General features: G+C 40.6%; 1 protein-coding gene across 3 annotated transcripts in view; it reads left to right on the top strand.

The window, feature by feature from the left end:
• Positions 1-535: 535 nt before the first annotated feature.
• Positions 536-18927, top strand: part of LAPTM4B (lysosomal protein transmembrane 4 beta) — a 98315-nt gene continuing 79923 nt past the window's right edge. For 2 of the 3 annotated variants that reach the window (XM_025994743.2, XM_072734245.1), the window contains exon 1: positions 547-860. In XM_025994743.2, coding sequence (XP_025850528.1) covers positions 762-860 — 99 coding nt within the window. In that variant the 5' untranslated portion in view covers positions 547-761. Of the gene's footprint in view, positions 861-18927 lie in introns of all 3 variants that reach the window. The other variant, XM_025994742.2, reaches the window with a different exon arrangement.

Here is an 18927-nt window from a genome sequence, read left to right as displayed (position 1 = left end):
TCCTATCTTTCAGTACCTCTTAACGCTGTATGATGTGTCCTTCGGAGACCTTGTGGCAGTAATTGGCTTGATGATTGTCTCTTTCAAGCTGCAGCCATGATTAAAAATGCTACCGAAGCACAGTGAGGATGTCCTTGACACATATCCTATTTTCTGGGAAAAAGGTTGTTACCACAGTAATTGAGCCGGGAAGTGGAGACAATTGCTCTGGGCTCCAGCAGCGGTTCAAAGTTCTCTGCTGACCGGAATCACACCCTGCAGTTTTCCCCCTTCCAGTTCGCAAGATAACGTTTGCATCTACAGATTATCTGCAACCCAGAAGTGGAGGGCGAGAAACCACAACCAAGCAGATCATAAAAGTGACAGAGTAACACAAATGACCACACGAAAGAGAGGAGGCCCGGAACTGCCCCGTGGCTCTGCTCCCGGGCCCGCCGCGGGGACGCAGGACGATTGGCGGCGCCCCGAGCCCGCTGGAGCCCGCGGTGACATCACTGGCCCCGGCGCGGGTCACGTGGCCTGCCCCTCCCCCTTCTCCCCGCTCCCGCTCCTCCTCCCGCCGCCTTCGGAGCGCGGGGTCCGGCCGCAGCCGCCGCTCGGAGGTCTGGGCTGAGGCGCGGAGCACAGGCCACCAGCGAACGGGCGAGCGGGCCCGGCAACGGCGGGGAGCGGCGGGGGAGCCGGCAGCAGCCGCGCGGCCAGCCCGGAGCGACGCGCCTGACGCTCCCGCAAACTTGGGCGCGCGTTCGCGCCACGGAGCGATGAAGACGGTCGCGCCCTGGACGCGGTTCTACTCCAACAGCTGCTGCCTGTGCTGCCATGTCCGCACCGGCACCATCCTGCTGGGCGTCTGGTACCTGGTGAGCGCGGCGACGCGCGGGGGCGCACCCGCGGGGGCGGAGGCCACGGCGCCGCGAGCCTCCCAGCCCGGGACCCCGGGACCCCGGCACCCCGGCCCTGCGCCGCTCTCCCAAGTGCGGCCTGGGTGTAGGGCGACGCCGGTGCTGACCCGTCCACAGCTGTCTTATTTGAAACTTGATTTCTGCGCGAGCCTGGTCGCCAGCCCGGCCCGGCCCGCCTGCGGCGGGGTCCCTTCGGGCGCGGCGTCGGGGCGACGCTGGGGGCTGGGGCGGCGCGCGAGGCCGCCGCTCTCCCGCACGAGTGCACCTGCTGGCAGGAGAGCCGCGCTCGGAGCTGCGCGCCGCGTGTCTTCCAGGCCTTTTCTTCTTTTCCCCGCCCGTCGGGCTTTGTGTCTGGACGGGCCTCGGCAGGGTCGTGGGGGGACAGCTCGCAGCCCCTTCCCCCTGCCCGCGTCTGGTCTCGGGCTTGCGGTACAGCCGGCTGCGCGCTCCCGCGCCCGGGGAGCGGTCGGGGGTTCGTGGCGCGCCGAAGGAGCCCCTGCGCTGCGCGGGCCGAAAGCCCTGGCTCCAGAGAGGGGCTGGCCTGCGCGTGGGTCGCCCCGGGAGCCAGTTACACCTACTTACTTTCCCTGCCCATTGACAGGGGATCCCTGTACCTTTCTTAGGGGACACCGCCAGCAAATCCGATCTTTTCTCTTTTTTTTAGGTTGGAGCTTTTTAAGAACTTGTTTGTATGGGGGAGCAGTGATTATTGGGGGCAGTGAGGAAACCTGATGGGAGTCTTTCTGGCCTTTCTGGCCCTGTGCGTGCCCCAGGTTGATTGTTGGCGCCCCTGGACCACACCAGCAGGGTCAGATTCCTCTGCATTTGGGTTTTGTGCCATCATGATGGAGAGTTAGACCCGAGCCACTGTGCGGTGCACACCGCTGCATCAAGGTGGTATATTGAACTTTTTAGTGAGAATAAATTCATCTTAGCTATCAGAATTTTTTTGTTGGTTCATATTCACCTTTTCGATATTATGTGGACATTGTCGATTTGTGTCATTGTGCCATTTTAAGCAAGACATCTTCCCCGAGAGCATATGGTGTTCTCTGCGCTATTTATAGTTTCAAGTTTCCTTTAGTCAGTGCCTATCACAGGCCACACAATAGACATTTTTGGCTTAAAAGCTTTCAAACAGATCTTTGGTTTGTGGGATTCTTTTTGTGCAGTCTGAATGCAGATAGAACATCAGCATCTTGGCTCAACACCGACTGCTATAAGCCAAGAAATGCTTTACGGAAATTCTAAATTACAGCAAAAGGATAGTAGGTGGCCTCAAAATAGGGCTTTTATTGATGGTCAAGACAGACTATTTTATCTAAATGTCTTGTGTCCTCCTTGGAAATGTTCAAATCTGCAGACTTGCAAATACACCAGTAAATGTAATTTGTAAAATCTAGGGCACTGCATTAGGCAAATGTACTACACCATCTACAGATAAGATAAATCTAAATCTACTTGAGCCCTGTACTTGGCTGTAATCCCATCAGACAGTATTGGTGTGATAAAAGGAGAGTATTCTGCATGCTTTGTCTACTGCTTGAACATGCTCTTTGTGGAAAGTAGTTATTGCTGTGCATGTTTTAACGTTGGAAACAGCATGGCCTTTTGAAAGATAATTAGAAAGCTTTCTAGAGATGTAAGAATGCTATGTTAGGTAAGCCTAATAAATGGGAAATCTGGCTTTAGTACTGATACCTTCATAGGAAGTCTTTTGCGTTTCATAAAACAATTTAGACTTGTGAGTTTACCTCATACCATTAAATGCAATTTGGTTATCCAAAACTTTATTTTATATGAACATTTTTAAGATGAGGGAGCAGGGCGGCTGAAGAGCAAGGCACCTCTCTCACTCCACTAGCTATCTGGATGGAGTAGGCTCAGTTATCAGACAGGGGGAGAGTTTGCATGAAAAAAGGATACAACTGTGGGTAGGTATTCAAACAAAAGTTCACTGGAAACCCTCTTCCTTAAATTAATAAATAATTGGGGATGCCTAAGTGGCTCAGCAGTTAGCATCTGCCTTCAGCTCAGAGTGCGATCCCGGGGTTCTGGGATGGAGTCCCGCATCGGGCTCCCTGCGTGGCGCCTGCTTCTCCCTCTGCCTGTGTCTCTGCCTCTCTCTTTCTCTGTGTCTCTCATGAATAAATAAATAAAATCTTTTAAAAAATGCATTAAAAAGATCCACTTTACCTATTTGGTATAATAGGCAATTATTTATTAATTTTTTAAAAGATTTTATTTATTTATTCATAAAAACACTGAGAGAGAGAAAGACAGGGGCAAAGGCAGAGGGAGAAGCAGGCTCCACTCAGGGAGCCCAAGGCGGGACTTGATTCTGGGACTCCAGGATCATGCCCTGGGCCGAAGGCAGGCACTGAACCCCTGAGCCACCCAGGGATCCCCTTTGATGCATTTTCTGATTGCTGTTTCCTACCACTGCCATTTACTAAGGCCCTGTATGCCAGGTATTAAACTAGATGCTTTGCATATACTAAATTTTTACACATTCCTGGTAAGGTAGATTTTCTTACTCCTGTTTTAGAGTTGAGAAAATAGAGGCCAAGAGAGCGTAGATGATTTACATACAGTCCTATGGTTGGTTTGTGGTCAGGGTGATGTTTTACTCGGCCCCATTCCATTTATTTTTATCTTTTAAAAGTTATGGATATGTTTTGTTTTTGCCTTAGAATAACAGAGGTTTCCTATGGTCCAGTAATAAAGCATATTGATTTCAGGTATTTATATTAGAGATCATTTGTTGTTTATTTTTTCCTTTTAATGAGGCATAATTTATATATGGGGAAATCCACAGAAGTGTACAGTTCATTGAGTTGACAAATGCATACACCGTATGTAACCCATGTGCCTAGAAAACGTTTCCAAAACCCCAGAAAGTTCCCTTGTGTCTTTTCCCAGTTTATTCCTGCCACCCCTTCACTGTCACCCTAAAGGAGAGTTTTACCTATTCTTATAAATGGAATTGTACTGTACGTATTCTTTTGTATCTGATTTCTTTCACTTAGCATTAACGTCCTTTAAATTCATTCATGTTAATTGGGGTATATCAAAAGCTTGATGCTTTATATTGCTGAGTATTATTTTATTGTATGAATAAATCACAATTTATTAATCTTTCACCAGATTATGGATATTTGGTTGTTTCCGGTTTGGGGCTATTATGGATAAAGCTGCTCTGAACATTCTTGCACAAGACTTTTTGTGGATATATGTTTTTATTTCTCTAGAGTAAATACCTGGCAGTGTAATTGTTGGTTATTGGTTAAAAGTCCATTTAACTTTATAAGAAACAATTTTCCAAAGTGGTTCTGCCATTTTATACTCCAACCAGTGATATATGAGGTTCCAGTTGTACCACATCCTTGTCAACATTTGGTATGGTCAGTCATTTTAATTTTAGCAATTTTGGTGGTATGTATTATATATAGCTTGTGGTAGCTTTAAATTTCCCAAATAACTAATGACGTGGAAGTTTATCTTGCTCATGGCTCTGTCTTCCTTTGTGATGTGCTAGTCATTGCCCATTTTAAAATTGGGTTTTATCTTTTTTTTCTTAATGATTTATAAGATCTGTTTATATATTTCGGATTCTGGCCTTTTGTTAAAGATCCATTTTGTGAATGTTTTTTCCCAGCGTATGGCCATCTACCCACTTTCTTATGGCATATTTTGATGAACAGAAGTTTTTTGTTGTTTTGAGACAGAGTGAGAGAGAGTATGGGGTGAGCAGAGGGAGAGGGAGAAGCATGAGGCTCAATCCCAGGGTGGACCCTAGGATCACCACCTGAGCCAAAGGCAGATGCTTAACTGACTGAGCTACCCAGGCTCCCCGATGAACAGAAATTTTTAATATTAAGTTCAATTTGTCAATGTTTTCTTTTATGTTTAGTACTTTGCATAATCTAAGAAACCTTTGCCTACCCCCAGATTGTGAAGATAGTCTCTTATATTTTCTTCCAAAGCTTTGTGGCTTTAGTTTTTATATTTACATTTGTGATCCACCTGTAATTAATTTCTGTGTTATAGTGTGAGGTAGAGGTTTGCTTTTATTTTAAAAATCAGCTTCATCGCTTACCCTAAAAAGAAGTCAAATTATTACATAACCTTTAATAACTATAAATGTTTTCAGAGAGACAAGGTAATTATCCATCTTCACAGAGAATGAACACTGACTTGGCCTGGTTTCCAGAGGGATCATAATAAAAAAGAAGTACTTGAAGCAGGCTGATTGCTATGGAGTCTTCTGGGGTTTTACTCTTTCTTCATTAAAACTTCCTATTCTAAACCTGAATCCATTAACTTCCTTCCCAAGTTCACCTGTAGTATAGTCTCTCTCTCCCCATCTATCTAGACTCCTCGCCATGTACCTGTTTCTCTTCCTTAATTCCATGTCCATGTCTTACTGATTTTTGTTCTGCCTCCTGGTTACCTCCTTATTCTGTCCTTTCTTCTTGCTATCATTTTCCTTAAGAGGCTCCTGTTAGCACTCTCTTGGCTATTATAGTAGTCTTTTTGCTTCTAGCTAGCCTTGCCATTAACAATTCCCCTTTTTTTAAAGTCTCTTACAGGTGCAACTCCTGGAAGTTTTTTTCTCAGACACAAATATGAACTTGTTAGCCTGCTTCTAAAGACTTTGGCTCTAGCCTAGGGAAGCTGTGTACTTCATGTCCTGCGTGTTTCAGGCCAACTTCAGTTGGCTTCAGCAGCACCATAGTTTCTGCCACATCTTTCCCCCTCCCACCCCTTCCTTCTCTGTTTACCCTCTTTTGCAAGCCATTGCTTAAGCTCTAAATCCCAAAATTCATTCTGATTTGATAAATTTAAGCTATCTGTCCACCCCTGAACCAAACAGACCAGGAATATGTGACTAAAATATTCAGATAAATTTGGGTCTGGGATATTGTCCTGACCTTGACCTATTGATTAAAAAGGAATGTAAGCTGGGGGTTTGCTCAAAACACCAGTTTGAGAGCGCAGGGATGAGTAATTTCCCTGAGAATCTGAGGCTCTTTCTGGGAGAAAGAAGACAATAACAATGCTTGCTAATCCTTAGGCTAAAGCCCCTGTTTCTTTTTCTGTTCTTTCTTTCTTTTTTTTTTTTTTTTTTTTAAGATTTTATTTATTGGTTCATGAGAGACCCAAAGAGGGAGGCAGAGACACAGGCAGAGAGAGAAGCAGGCTCCTCTTAGGGAGCCGGATACGGGACGTGATCCCAGGACCATAGGATTATGCCCTGAGCCATTCAGGCGTCCCTAAAGCCCCTATTTCTTAGGGAATATGTGTTACCATCAGGACCTGAATTTCTCTGGACATACTCAAGGAAAATTTTTTCCTTTGTAACTTCTTTCATTGTTTTACCACGTAATTTTCTTAGAATGTTTTAAAAGGTGGTACTGATAGTTGGAAGCATCTGACCTTGACACCTAGGAGGAGTACACCTTTTTATGTATGTCATCCTTTTCATCATCACCCAAGTGTATTTTAGGGACTTAGTCATTGAGCAAATACATATGGAACGCCTCTTTGTATCTGTACCCTATTCATAAGGTAGTGGGCCATGTATCAGATTATAAAGGATAAAAGAGGTGAGAATAGCTGGTTTCTTAGCTTTACGACCTGATCCTTTATTTTATTTTTATTTATTTATTTATTTATTACAACCTGATCTTTTAAATAACCAACTGGTTCACTTTGAAAGTTCCAGTTTGGTTGTGTACCCAAGCCTGATGGGTTATCTTTGTATCCTGAGAAATTCTGGTGCGATAAATAGTTTTTTGTTGTTGTTGTTTTGTTTTGTTTTGTTTTTTTGTTTTGTTTTTTGTCTCAGTGGTAATACTGGATACTAAAACCAACAGTTTGTATTTGTAGAATGATTGATAATTTTTAGTGGGCTTTCACATTTATTCTTATTTAGACCATAAAGGAACCCTGAGGTCAGGTACTGTATGTAGGTGGTGATATGCTCATTGAAGATTGATTCTTTTTAGCTGTCAGATTCAGTTACTTATCTGTAAGTCCAGGGCAAAATATGAGCTAATACATAGTACTTATATAATCTTTATTACCTAGTGTTTTTCCTACTATATTAAATTGTAAAAGACTGAAGTACTAGGTTATAGACTTTAGATTTTCTCCTGTAGGCAGTGGGGAGGCGTCGAAAAATTATGAGCAAGGGTGATAGGATGAAAGCAGTTTTCCCCCCCAGTGTAGACTCTTTGTTTTGTTTTTTTGCTGGTCAGTAATGCACTATACATATTTTTTTTCCTTTTAACATTTTGTCTCCTTTACCCATTTCTCTAACCTTCCACCATCTGCCTCTGGCAACCACCATTTGTTCTCTGAGCTTGTTTTTGTTTGTTTTTTAGATTCTATGTATAGGAGAGATCGTATGGTATTGTCTTTCTTGATCTGACTTACTTCACTTAGGATGGTGTCCTTAAAGTCCATCCATGTTGTCGAATACGTCAATATTTCATTCTTTTCTTATGGTTAAGTAATATTCCATCATGTAAATATATGTCACAGGGCAGCCCTGGTGGTGCAGCGGTTTGGTGCCACCTGCAGCCTGGGATGTGATCCTGGAGACCTGGGATTGAGTCCCACATCGGGCTCCCTGCATGGAGCCTGCTTCTCCCTCTCCCTCTGCCTGTGTCTCTGCCTCTCTCTGTGTCTATGAATAAATAAGTAAAATCTTAGAAAAATATATATGTCACAATTTCTTTATCCATTTATCTGCTGATGGACACTTAGAATGATTCCATATCTTGGCTATTGTAAATAATGCTGCGATGAACATGGGGGTGCAAGTTATCTTTTCAAGTTAGTGTTTTTGTTTTCTTAAGATAAATACCTAGAAGTGGAATTGCTGAATCACATGGTAGTTCTATTTTTAAATTTTTGAGGAAACTCCATACAGTTTTCCATAGTGCTGCACCAATTTACATTCCTACCACCAGTGTACAAGGATTCCCTTTTCCCCACATGCTCATCAACACTTGTTATTTCTCTTCTTTTCTATTCTAGCCATTTTCCCAGGTGTGATGTGATATCTCATTGTAGTTTTGATTTGCATTTCCCTGATGATAAGTGATGTTGAACCATCTGTTCATGTACCTGTTGGCTGGCCATCTGTATGTCCTCTGGAAAAATGTCCATTCAGATCCTCTGCTCCTTTTTAAATTAGATGGTTTTTTGCTATTGGCTTGTAAGGGTTCTTTATATATGCTGGAAAGTAGTCGCTTATCAGATAGATACATGATTTACAAATATTTTCTCCCAGTTAATAGGTTGTCTTTTCATTTTGTTGATGGTTTTCTTTGCTGTGCAAAAGCATTTTAGTATGATGTAGCCCACTTATTTTTGTTTTTGCTTTTGGTGTCAGATTAAAAAATCATCACTAAGGCCTATGTCAAGGAGTTAACCACCTGTATTTTCTTCTAGGAGTTCTATGGTTTCAAGTTTTACATTCAAGTATTTTATCCATTTTGAATTGATTTTTTAAAAAGGTTTATTTATTTGAGAGAGAGAATATGCATGCAAATACTTGAGAAGAGATGGGCAGGGACAAATGGAGAAGCAGAGAAAGAATCCCAAGCAGGCTTCCTACTGGACCTGATGCCGAGATCATGACCTGTGCTGAATCAAATATTGGACGCTAAACCAAGTGAGCCACCCAGAAGTCCCCATTTTGAGTTAATTTTTGTGTATGATATGAGATAGTGATTGAGTTTCATTCTTTCACATTTGGTTCTTCAGTTTTCTGAACACCATTCATTGAAGAAGCTGTTCTTTTCTTACTGTATATTCTTGGCTCCTTTGTTGCAAGTTAATCAACTATATATAGACGTGGGTTTCTCTTATGCTGCATGATCTGTGTGTCTGTTTTTATGGCAGTACCATACTGCTTTGATTACTGAGCTTTATAATACAGTTTGAAATCAGGGAGTGTGATGCCTTCAGCTTTGGTCTTTGTCAAGTTTGCTTTGATTATTCAAGTTTTTTTGTGATTCCATACAAATTTTAGGATTATTTGTTCTATTTCTTTGAAAAATCCCATTGGAATTTTGATAGGGATTACACTGAATCTAGCTTGCTTTGGATAGTATGGACATCTTAGCAATATTGATTCTTCTAATCTATGAGCACAGAGTATCTTTCCATTTATTTATGTCTTCAATTTCTTTCATTAATGTCTTAGTAGTTTTCAGTACACCTCCTTGGTTAAATTTATTCCTAGGTATTTCATTCTTTTTGATGCAGTTGTAAATGGGATTATTTTTTATTTCTATTTCTGGTAGCTCATTATCAGCAAATAAAAATGCAACATATTTTTGAATATTGATTTTATATCCTCCAACTTTAATGAATTCATCTATTCTAATGGGTCTTTTTTATATTAGGGTTTTCTATATATAATATATCATCTGCAGTTAGTGACAGTTTTACTTTTTTCTTTCCAAGTTGGATGCCTTTTATTTTTTCTTCTTGTCTAGGACTTCCAATGCTATGTTAAATAAAAGTGGTAAGAGTGGGATATCCTTGTTTTGTTCCTAATCTTAGAGGAAATGCTCTTAGCTTTTCACTGTTGAGTATGTTAGCTGTGGGCTTGTCACATGTGGCCCTTTTTATTTTGAGGTATGTTCCCTCTGTAACTACTCTGTTGAGAGTTTTTATCATAATTGCTGTTGAATTTTGTCAGTTACTTTCTCTGCATATATTGAAATCATGTAACTTTTAGCTTTCATTTTGTTAATATGATATAGTACATTGATTTGTGGATGTTGAACTAACCTTGCATCCCTGGGGAAAAAAATCCCACTTAATTATGGTATATGATTCTTTTAATGTATTGTTGAATTTGGTTTGCTAATATTTTCTTGAGGATTTTTGCATCTATGTTCATCAGGAATAGTGGTCTGTAATTTGCTTTTCTTGTAGCATCCTTGTCTAGTTCGGTATCAGGGAAGTGCTAGTCTCATAAAAGGAGTTTGGAGGATTTCCTGCGTCTTCTATTTTTTGGAAGAGTTTAAGAAAGCTTGGTATTAATTCTTTGAATGTTGGGTAGAATTTATAAGTGAAACCATATGGTCTTGGCCTTTTCCTTTGTTGGGGTTTTGATTATGGATTCGATCTCCTTACTACTAATCTGCCTGTTCTGATTTTGTTTCATCATGATTTAGTCATAATAGTTTGTAGGCTTCTAGAAATTCTTTTTAAATTTTATTTATTCATGAGAGACACAGAGAGAGAGGCAGAGACATAGGTAGAGGGAGAAGCTACTTCCTGCAGGGAACCTGATACAGGACTCGATCCCAGGACTTCAGGATCATGACCTGAGCCAAAGGCAGACACTCAACCACTGAGCTACCCAGGTGCCCTGGCTTCTAGAAATTTATCCACTTTTGTAGGTTGTCCATTTTGTTGGTATATAATTGTTCAGAGCAGTCTTTTATGATCCTTTGTATTTCTGTGGCATTAGTTGTAACATTTCCTCTTTCATTTCATTTCTTTTTTTTTTTTTTTGAAGATTTTATTTATTGAGACACACACAGGGAGAGAAAGGCAGAGACACAGGCAGAGGGAGAAGCAGGCTCCATGCAGGGAGCCTGACATGGGACTTGATCCCAGGTCTCCAGGATCACACCTTGGGCTGCAGGCGGCGCTAAACCGCTGCGCCACCGGGGTTGCTATCCTCTTTCATTTCTTTTTTTTTTTTTTTTTAAGATTTATTTATTTATGATACACACACACACACACACACACACACACACACATAGAGAGAGAGAGAGAGACGCAAAGACACAGGAGGAGGGAGAAGCAGGCTCCATGCCATCCCGGGAGCCCGACGCGGGACTCGATCCCAGGACTCCAGGATCGCGCCCTGGGCCAAGGCGCTAAACCGCTGAGCCACCCAGGGATCCCCTCCTCTTTCATTTCTGATTTAATTTATCTGAGTCTGGGGATCCCTGGGTGGCGCAGCGGTTTGGCGCCTGCCTTTGGCCCAGGGCGCGATCCTGGAGACCAGGGATCGAATCCCACGTCGGGCTCCCGGTGCATGGAGCCTGCTTCTCCCTCTGCCTGTGTCTCTGCCTCTCTGTCTCTCTCTGTGTGACTATCATAAATAAAAATAAAAATAATTAATTTATCTGAGTCTTTTTTATCCCCTAGTGCGTCTAGCTAAAGTTTTATCAATTTTGTTGATCTTTTCAAGGAACCAGCTCTTAGTTTCATTGGTCCTTTTTATTGTCTTTTTAGTCTCTATTGCATTTATTTCTGCTTCAAGAAAAGCCTTACTAACTTTGGGCTTCATTCTTTTTCTAGTTCCTTGAGGCATAAAGTTAGATTGTTTATTTGAGGCTTTTCTTTTTTCTTGTTTGTAGGCATTTATCACTGTGAACTTTCCTCTTAGAAGTGCTTTGCTGCATTTCACAAATTTTGGTATGTTGTAGTTCCATTTTTATTCATTTGAAGATTAAAACTTTTTAAAATTTCTCCTTGACTCATTGCTTGATCAGTAGTGTGTTGTTTAATTTCCACATATTTGTAAATTTTCCATATTTTTTAAGACTTTGTGGCCTAACATATCATCTATCCTGGAAAAATATTCTATGTGCATTTGAGAGGAATATTCTGTGTATATCTGTTAGTCCCTCTGTCTAACATGTTATTTAGGGCTAATGTTTCCTGTTGATTTTCTGTCTTAATGCTCTATCCATTAATGTAAGTGGAATATTTAAAAACCCCTACTCTTATTATACTGGTGTCTATTTTTCTCTTCAACTCTACTAATATTTGCTTTATATATTAGGTACTCCTATGTTATGTGCATAAATATTTATAAATATTGTTGGATTTACCCCTTTATAATTATGTATTGACCTTCTTTGTCTCTTATTACAATCTTTCCTTTAAAGTCTATTTTATCTGATGTAGGTATAGCTGCTCCAGCTTTCTTTTGGTTTTCATTGGTATGGAAAAATCTTTCAAAAAAAAAAAAAAAAGAAAAATCTTTCAATCCTTTCACTTTCAGTCTTTGTGTGTCTGTTTAAGGTGAATTTCTTGGAGGCAGCATATAGATGGGGCTCATTTTTTAATTTATTCAGCCACTCTGTCTTTTGATTGGAGAATTTGGTCCACTTGCACTTAAAATAATTGATAGGTATGTATCTATTGCCATTTTCTTAATTGTTCACTGTTTTTGTAGTTTCTCTTTTTTTCTTCTCTTAATTTCTTTAGTGATATACTTCTGTCTTTTGTGTATTCATTATAGGTTTTTGTTTTGTGGTTTCCAGGAGGCATATATATAATAGCTTGTATATAACAGTTGATTTTAGGTTGGTAACAACTTGTTTGATACCATTGTAAAGGTCAGTGTTTTTACTATCTTTGCCATGCTTTTTTTTTTTTTAAGATTTTATTTATTTATTTATGAGAGACACAGACATAGAGGCAGAGATATAGGCAGAGGGAGAAGCAGGCTCCATGCACGGAGCCCGATGTGGGACTTGATCTCAGGACTCCAGGATCACACCTTGGGCCAAAGGCAGACGCTCAACCTCTGAGCCACCCAGGCATCCCTGCCATGCTTTTTTTGATGTCACATTTTCCACATGTATTCCTCAATTAATTTTTGTAATCAAAGGTATTTTTACTACTCTTGTCTTTTATTTTTTAAAGATTTATTTAGTTATGAGAGAGAGAGAGAGAGCACGAGTACACATGTGAGTTGGGGAAAGGGCAGAGGGAGAGAAACTTCAAGCAGATACCCACTTTGTTTGGAGCCTGATGAGGGGCTTTATCTGACAAACCATGAGATCATGACCTGAACCAAAACCAAAAGTTGGCCGCTTAACCAACTGAGCCACATAGAGGCCCCTACTTTTGTCTTTTAACCTTCATACTAACTTTATAAATGATTAATCCACTGTCTTTACTATTTATTTACCTTCCCAGTGAGATTTATTATTTCATGTTTTCTTGTTACTAAGTATACCTTTCCCTTTCCCTTTAGGCTGGTGTAGTGGTGATGAACTCCTTTAGTTTTCACTCATCTGGAAAACTCTTTATCTCTCTTTCACTTCTGAATGATAACTTTGCTGGATAGGGTATTCTTAGTGGGAGGTTTTTCTTTTCAGCACTTTGAATATATTGTGCCACTGTCTTTTAGCTCAAAGTTTCTGCTGAAAAATCTGCTTATAGTCTTGTGGGAGTTCACTTGAATGTAACATGTTTTTCTCTTGATGCCTTTAGTATTCAGTTTTTAAGGAATATTAAAATTGCAGGTTGTTTTAGATGGCCAAAAAACTAGAAAGGATGTGTTACAGTTTTCTAGATATGAGATATAGTAGATACCGGTTCTTTCCAGCAACAGTCTCTCATTGGCTAAGGCTGTGGATAATATGGATGGGAATTTTTATTGGTAGTGAATGATACAAGTCTCTCATAACATCTAGGCTTTCTTCATCTGAATTCAGGAATCTAATTCATTTAGGTAGTGAGGGATACTGAATTTTTGAGGGATCTCCAGTGAACCCCTTTTATAAAGCACAGATACCCTGTGCCACCATCTAATACAAAGGATCAAGTGTAGCTCTGTCAGATATTGACTGGTGAAAATTTCAGTGATATGTATTTTTTTATTTTTAATTGAAATATAATTAATATACAGTGTTATATTAGTTTCAGGTGTGCAATATGATTTAAAAATTCTATACATTTCTCAGTACTTATCAAGATAATTCCCTTTATTTATTTTCCCCACCCTCCCACCCACCTCCCCTATGGTAGCCATCAGTTTGTTCTCTGTAACCAGTGATATTTAATATGTTTTTCAGCTTTTGTTGAATGTTATGATAGATGTTCATCAGGATGTTTTAAAGATAGGCTGGCCATGAAATAAAGATTGCCATCAAACCTGTTATTAATACCAACTTCTCTGGGGCCCACTTTAAATATATCTAACTTAACTAACAAAGTGTCCAGTATTAAAATGGTTAACACGAGTTTTGCACTGTGATGTGTATTAGGTTTAACTAAAGGTATAATATACTTATTTTGTTGGGGAGGATGTGGAGAAAGGGGAACCCTCCTGCACCGTTGGTGGGAATGTGAACTGGCGCAGCCACTCTGGAAAACTGTGGGGAGGTTCCTCAAAGAGTTAAAAATAGATCTGCCCTACGACCCAGCAATTGCACTGCTGGGGATTTACCCCAAAGATATAAATACAATGAAATGCCAGGACACCTGGACTCCGATGTTTCTAGCAGCAATGTCCACAATAGCCAAACTATGGAAGGAGCCTCGGTGTCCATCGAAACATGAATGGATAAAGAAGATGTGGTCTATGTATACAATGGAATATCACTCAGCCATTAGAAACGACAAATACCCACCATTTGCTTTGACATGGATGGAACTGGAGGGTATTATGCTGAGCGAAAGAAGACAATCAGAGAAGGACAAACATTATATGGTCTCATTCATTTGAGGAATATGAAATATAGTGAAAAGAAATAAAGGGGAAAGGAGAAAAAATGAGTGGGAAATATCAGAAAGGGAGACAGAACATGAGAGACTCCTAACTCTGGGAAACGAACTAGGGGTGGTGGAAGGGGAGGTGGGCGGGGGGTGGGGGTGACTGGGTGACGGGCACTGAGGTGGGCACTTGACGGGATGAGCACTGGGTGTTATTCTACATGTTGGCAAATTGAACACCAATAAAAAAATAAATTTGTAAGTAAAAAAGTAAAGAAAAGAAAAAAGATGAAGATAAATAAACAGAGTCTAAGGAACTTACAAGACATTATCAAGTCATTACAAGACATTATGAGCATCCCAAAGAACAGAGAGAGAAAGGAAGTAGAAAATATTTGAAGAAAGAATAGCCCAAAACTTCCCAAATGTGATGAAAGATATGAATCTACACATCCAAGAAATTCAATGAACTCCAAGCAAGATAAACTGAAAAAGACATACAATGGAATATGTACAGGGATGCCTGGGTGGCTCAGTGGCTGAACATCTGCCTTTGGCTTAGGTCATGATCCGAGGGTCCTGGGATCGAGTCCCACATCTGGCTCCCTGCATGGAGCCTACTTCCCCCCTCTGCCTCTGTCTCTGCCTCTCTCTCTCTCTGTGTCTCTCATGAATAAATAAATAAAACCTTTTATAAATTAAAGAAAACTTATTTTGTTAACTTACTTTGAGTCTTTGCCGTAAAAGAAGAGGCCACATTTTTCCCTTCCCACCCCAACCCTTTAGGGCAGATACATTATTGTTCATAAAAGGATGCTGGTAGAAATATGTGAGCCCTAACAGCATAATTTACTACTTTCTACTTCTCTGCCAGCTCCCTTGGATCTTAGTAGAGCTTTTGGAGCCTTATGAAGAGTTCTTGAAGAGCTATAAACTGGTTAACCCATTTTACTTGAAGAAAAGTAAAAATTAAGCAAAGATCTTCAGTTCAGCAACTTCTTCAGTTGCTGTTAACAAACTTTTAAAGATTTAGAGTTGCCTCTTTGCAGTTGAGGCTTCCAAGGGAAAATTATTTCTCAGGGAAAAATGTGAGCACCAGAAGAGGCTTAATATAATTTCAAATTGTGAGTAAAAATAAGGTTGAGCTATTTCTTTCTTTTATTAGCCTCGAGCTGCTAAAATTATATGGCACTAAATTATGACTATTGAATGATTTGAGCATTTAGTAACTTTTTATGAAGACAACCTGGTAAGTCAATTTCACAGAAGAGATAACATTCAGGGCTAAAATATCAAGTTTCCAGGTTGGGTCAGCATGTCTTTCAACTACGCTTAAAGAGAAGCGTTTGCTTCTTGATAGTCCTCTGTTGAGGTCTCAGTTTTGATTACCCCAGCCTTGACCCTACTGCTGCAGGTCCCGGAGTCTTTTTTTCTTCTTCCTTTTTTTTTTTAAAGATTTTATTTATTTATTCATGAAGGACACACACAGAGAGAGAGAGAGAGAGAGAGAGAGAGAGGCCGAGACATAGGCAGAGGGAGAAGCAGGCTCCATGCAGGGAGCACGATGTAGGGCTCGATCCTAGGACCCCAGAATCACACCCTGGGCGGAAGGCATGCGCCAAACCGCTGAGCCACCCAGGCATCCCTTCTTCCTTTTTAAGGTAGCATTGGGTTCTCTGGTATCTATTCTCTTCTGATATTAATATTAACCTCCGTATTTGTTATGGTGCAGATAAAGTCTTGTAACAGAAAGATGTAAAATGCAGTACTCACACAAGATAAAAATTTATTTCTCCTTGTGTAACAGCCCAGGGTGGGTCCGTAGACTTTGTTCCATAAGGTCACACTCAGAGACCTATTCTGCTTTGGAGAGCCTGATTCTCTTTGTCTTCAACTGGAGAAAGTAGTCCACTTCCATTAACAGTGTTAACATACCCGGATTTATTCTGGTCATGGTTTCTGTTTCCCTCTCCTTTGCTGCCATCTTTCATGTGGACTGTGGTATTGCTTACCTGTTCTCCCTGTCTGCTGTTTTGGAAGTTGTACTGTGTTTCTATGATTCTAGTTTTTTTTTTAAGATTTTATTTATTTATTCATGAGAGACACAGAGAGAGAGGCAAAGACACAGGCAGAGGGAAAAGCAGGCTCCATGAAGAGAGCCTGATGCAGGAATCTATCCCAGGTCTCCAGGATCAAGCCCTGGGTTGAAGGTGGTGCTAAACCGCTGAGCCCCCGGAGCTGCCCTGATTTTAGTTGTTAACTCAAGAAGTCTTAACAGGTATACTTATCAAAGTCTGGAGTTAATAATATCGTGGCTTTTTTTTTTTTTTTTTCAAGTAAGTCCTTTAACTCCTGTGTGTGTATGTGTGTGTGCTTTAGGGTCTTTTTTTAAAAGATTTTATTTATTTATTTGACAGAGAAAGAGAGAAAGCACAAGCAGAGAGACCAGTGGGCAGAGAGGGAGAAGCAGGCTCCTGCTGAGCAGGAAGCCCCACAGGGGACTGGATCCCAGGATCCTGGGATCATGACCTGAGCTGAAGGCAGACACTTAACTTACTGAGCCCCCCGGGGCACCCATAAAGATTTTATTTTTAAGTAATCTCTATGCCCATCATGGGCCTCAAACTCACAACCCTGAGATCAAGAGTCACATGCTTCTTTGAGCCAGCCAGTGTCTTTTTTAAAAGCTCCCGAGACAATGACCTATAACACTGTTTGTTTAGGATTACCCATTATATTTATGTCTCTCCTTGTCCATTATTCTTTTTTTTCTGCAATCATTATTGTAGTTTTCATTTTAAAATAAAATATTTGGGGGACGCCTGGGTGGCTCAGCGGTTGATCGTCTGCCTTTGGCTCAGGGCCTGATCCCAGGGTCCCGGGATCGAGTCCTGCATCAGGCTCCCTGCATGGAGCCTGCTTCTCCATCTGCTGTGTCTCTGCTTCTCTCTCTGTGTGTGTTTCTCATGAATAAATAAATAAAATCTTTAAAAAATAATAAAATAAATAAAAATAAAAATGGATATTTGGTACCCAAACTGTGAAAAGTATATGACCCGTCATTTTTCTTTCACACCTCAGACCTATTGTCTAGATTCACTCTTCTAAAATATATGTTGTGAAATGTCCTTTAGTGAGGCTTTGTTGGTGGCAAATGCTGACAGCTTTTATTTGAAAATGTCTTTATTTGGCTCTCATCCTTAAAAGATTGTCAATCCTAGATTGACAGTCCTTGCCTCTTAACATGTTGAAGCTCTCTTTGGCTTCTGTGCTGCTGCAGACTGGCCAATCGTCAGTTGTATTGACCTTTGTTTTCGATTTGTTGGGTCTGGAATGGGTCTTGTGGTTCTACATTAGTAGTAATCTGTGGACGATGCTGAAACTCATCTGCAGACCACACTTTTGGTACCAGTGGTTTGGTGAACTCCTACGCTTGTGGTATTAAATTCATTTTCTTATATTCTTGACTATGTAGTTAAAACTTTGACTATTAGTTTTTATTCTTTCAAAAGATATTGAACAGAACGGGTAACAGAGTATGACTATAAGGAACAAACTTAATAATAAAGAAATACCATGGGGCTTTTCTGAAAATATTTTTAAAATTAATTTAGTAAATCACAGTAGAGCTTTCTTTGATTCTTTTATTTTTACTTGAGCATTTTTCTTTGCCTGTTTTTTTCTCTTGCCAGCAGTTTAGAAATTAAATGGGAGTTTCTCAGATAATCTTTTTTTTGAGATTTTATTTATTTATTAATGAGAGACACACAGAGAGAGGCAGAGACGTAGGCAGAGGGAGAAGCAGGTGCCTCACAGGGAGCCCAGTGCAGTACTTGATCCCAGGACCCTGGGATCATGACCTGAACTGAAGGCAGACACTCAACTGAGCTACCCAGGCATCCTACATTTTATTTTATTTTATTTTTTTCCTACATTTGATTTTAATTTGACAATTAAGACTGTTTAAGAAATTAGCTATCAGAGTATACTTTAGCAGCTGGTTGTTCTAGAATTCCAAGCTGTGTTTCAACTGTAGGAGTATATGTTTTTTGTTTTTGATTTCTTTTTAAAAAAGATTTATTTATTTATTTCAGGAGTAAGGGGGACAGAGGAAGAGAGAAAGTCCTAAGGAGATTCCTCACTGAGCCCAGAGCCTCACACAGGGCTGTATCTCACAAGCTGAAATCATGACCTAAGCTGAAACCAAGAGTGTGATGCTCAACCAGCTGTGCCACCCATGTGCCCTTGTCTTTCATTTCTGATATTTGTTTTTGTTTGGGAATGTTTTGAATATATTATTATTATTATTATTTTTTTTTTTAAAACTAGACTCTTTTTTTTTAATTATTTATTTTAATTTATGATAGTCACAGAGAGAGAGAGAGAGGCAGAGACATAGGCAGAGGGAGAAGCAGGCTCCAAGCACCGGGAGCCCGACGTGGGATTCGATCCTGGGTCTCCAGGATCACGCCCTGGGCCAAAGGCAGGCGCCAAACCGCTGCGCCACCCAGGGATCCCTATTATTATT

Source organism: Vulpes vulpes, chromosome 13 (assembly GCF_048418805.1).
Source record: "Vulpes vulpes isolate BD-2025 chromosome 13, VulVul3, whole genome shotgun sequence".
NCBI lineage: Eukaryota > Metazoa > Chordata > Mammalia > Carnivora > Canidae > Vulpes > Vulpes vulpes.
This window is presented reverse-complemented; position numbering and strand designations above follow the sequence as displayed.